The sequence below is a fragment of the Sinocyclocheilus rhinocerous genome, unplaced genomic scaffold (genome assembly GCF_001515625.1).
Source record: "Sinocyclocheilus rhinocerous isolate Xijiao unplaced genomic scaffold, SAMN03320098_v1.1 scaffold631, whole genome shotgun sequence".
In the NCBI taxonomy this organism is placed as follows: Eukaryota; Metazoa; Chordata; class Actinopteri; order Cypriniformes; family Cyprinidae; genus Sinocyclocheilus; species Sinocyclocheilus rhinocerous.
Genome location: NW_015656501.1, coordinates 602,064 through 605,224, shown reverse-complemented (window position 1 = coordinate 605,224; position 3,161 = coordinate 602,064). Strand labels below are relative to the sequence as shown.

The following is a 3,161-nucleotide window of genomic DNA, read 5'->3' as shown; positions in this document are numbered from 1 at the left end:
TACGACTTTCTGCGTGAGAGCGCCCTCTGGCTTCGAGTATGAATGAAACATACACTGCACAGAGTGTTATTCTGGGTCCGAATAAAACATCAGATCATGCACAGACTATCCTGTCTCTTTGAATTTAAATCTATATTTATTCACACCGGCTCTTGAAAACCTCTATGCGAACACACTTGCCCGAAAAAGTGCGGGGGACGAATTAACGTGATATTAAAAGTGGGGGGGACACGTCCCCCGCGTAATCTACGCCCATGGTCAGAATCATAGGGTAACAAAAAAGAGAGATGTATATGGACATACAAGACATATGACAAGTTTTTTTTTTTTTTTTTATCATAACAGTTAAGAATAAGAACACTGACTGGACTGAACAGATCTCCATCATGGTCACATGGGATGAATACTTGTTATGGAACTTGTTTTCCTCTGCAGCCATCAACCTTCAATTTACATAATTGCATAATTCAACATCTAACGGAAAAGGGAAGAAAAAGAAAGCACAGGTCTCGTTTTAAGCCTCGTTTCCTCATTAATACGCCCTAAAATTGGCCCTAACTAGGTCTGAATAAATATTCGTCCTCCGAAGATATTCTGTAATCAATTATGAAATATGCTTATGGACTGCTGTTGGCCTTGAGTTATCATGTTACTGTCACTAATTGTAGGTCACCTCATCCCTCGAGGTCTCCTAACATTCACTCTCCGTCTTTGTCACTCTTACTCACTCCTCCCGTCTCTATCACCCTCTTTCAACCAGAAGGCAGTCCTCTGTGATATTACCGTGGAATGCCCAACCACTGGAGTCAATTAGAGTACTATTAAATTAACCACTGTATCTCATCTAATTCAAATGTTCTGCTTTAACCAAGAGCCATTTAAGGATATAGAGTATATCTCGCACTTACTTAAACTGGAACATCTTAATAAGACTTGGCAAAGGCCTCTGATCAAACGCAATAAAGCAGAAGTACGCCACACGCTGTCATCCTGCCACAGGTGGGCTAGACAGACTCGAGCAGGTTTCCAGAGGCTTTTACACACAATGAAAAGAAACCTGAAATGTGTCTAAAGCCAATTTGAAGTGTTGCAGTAAAACGTAAAGTGAGTACTTCTGCACACGAGAGAGTAAAAATGGCTTTTCAACAGCAATTATGATCAATTCACTGCATTCAGAAATAAATGCAAGAGTTTGGACAGAAAAACCAAGAGAATTGAGTACACTGCAAGTCCTATTTTCCATTAAATGAGAGAATGAGAGTTTCAAAGATGAAACAGTTATTTGCAATTGAGAGATATGGTATATAATCATGCTTGGAGGAATCTAAAATTCATTTTGACAATCTCGATTGGCTCTTTTGACGCACTCGCACATTAATGGCCATTCTTTTAAGAGGAAACTCAAATGTTGGTTTCTAATTTTCCATTCCCTGCTTGAATTTGAGACGGTAATTTCTCTCTCTGATATTGAGGCAAATGCTAGTCGGTATTTAGTGCAACAGTAAATGGCTGTTTGCTTTAGACACTGAGAGCAACTGCACCCCAGTAAAACCGTCATGTTGACTTTGAGTTACCACTGCTCTCTCAGACACTTTGTGTCTTAGTGTGTGTGTTTGCGTGTGTGTGTTTGTGCTGGCTTGATGCCATGCAAATCCAATCACCCAGACCCATAAAGTGTGCATTTCCATTTCCTACTGCTCTCTGTAGAGATAGAAAGAGAGAGAGCGAGAGGAAGAGGTGGAACGGGGCTCCTTTGCTTCTCCGTGCTTTATGGTTATTTTGAGTAGGTATATTCATATAAACTCATTACGTATCACATATTTCTAAGCTGATGTGTTTTGGGTCAAACAAGTGATTTTAATCACCCACAATGCACTGCTGCTCTTATTTACTGTTCCCATGGAGTCTCTCGGATCAGCGATCGCAAAAAATGCTTTGTCCGCCTCTAATTTGTCTTAGTCAGAAGAATGCATCAGGCAAATTGAGGACATTTCCATGACGACAAGCCATGCCGCCCGAGTGTCTTCCTACCCACCCCTTGTTTCGACCTTTCCTCGACCGCACACAGACCTTTCAGAGTTTCCGCCAACCTCGAGCAGGTCTCTGTCGGACAATAGTGCGACTGTTCGTCTCTGATCTTTTCCCATACCTCTCATCCGCTCACCTCCGCCTCTGGTTCGCCATGGCGACGGAGGTCGAGCAGGTTCGCTGGGCAAGCAGGTGGCTTGTTAACCAATGGGAGAGAACAATTTTCTCACAGCTCAGAGGGGAGTAATGGAAAAATTCCTTTAGTTGACTAAGATGGAGAAAAGAGGGATTGAAGTCTTTTCTATCGTTGGAGGCCTTTCATTGGCTCTCATAAAGAGTGAGGGTCCGCGGGTCACAGTAACATGACAGCGAGAGAAAAGAGAAAGACCTGAGAGAGAGAACTGAAACAAACATGGGAATAAAGAGAGAAAATCCTGAGGCCAGAGCACGGGCTAATCCATCATTAGCATTTAAAAAACAGACATAGATTGAGAGTGAGCGAGAGGAACTTGCTTAATGAGACAGGATGAACTGACACTTTGAGCGTGCGTATGTGTTTGTGCGTGTCAGAATTGTATTGGTTTGTTTTAATTGGAATTTCTTTCATTTATACCGTTAAACTTTCACATTCACTGTATAAACACAGATTTCCATCATTAGATATTTAGATACAAACATCTTTTGCTCACACATGCTGTATCACCCCTTAACCCTTAAAGTTTCCCTCATTAAAATGTTTTATATGTAAAGAAATAGTACTTTTGATATATCATATTAGTAGTTTAATAAACGCTGTTTTATTTTACATGACACGAGTTGCCTCATGGGGGATGTCATAATGAGATCACATGACCAGCTGAATGCTACTAACTTAGTCTAGGTTTTCTCTATAATACTCAACATTTCTGATTGCTGAATAAATTAATCAAAGCTAATTCTGAATGCATTTACATATGCTCCCATCAGTAACTAACAACATTTACATTTTGCATGATGCTCCGTCCACACCACTAGGTGTCAGTATAAAAAGAAGACAACCTGTGCAACATAAACAAAAGATGCATCAAAGTCATGAAAATTACCTTTCGGTTGCATTTAAGTCATGTTGGAAAAATCATATTTACGACAACAAT

The 3,161-nt window shown here is 40.5% G+C and overlaps 1 protein-coding gene across 1 annotated transcript in view; it reads right to left on the bottom strand.

Moving 5' to 3' along the window:
* Positions 1–2,156, bottom strand: part of LOC107720136 (interleukin-1 receptor accessory protein-like 1-A) — a 49,601-nt gene extending 47,445 nt beyond the window's left edge. The window contains exon 1 of the mRNA XM_016527765.1: positions 2,036–2,156. Coding sequence (XP_016383251.1) covers positions 2,036–2,156 — 121 coding nt within the window. The remainder of the gene's footprint in view (positions 1–2,035) is intronic.
* Between the last annotated feature and the right edge of the window lie 1,005 nt (positions 2,157–3,161).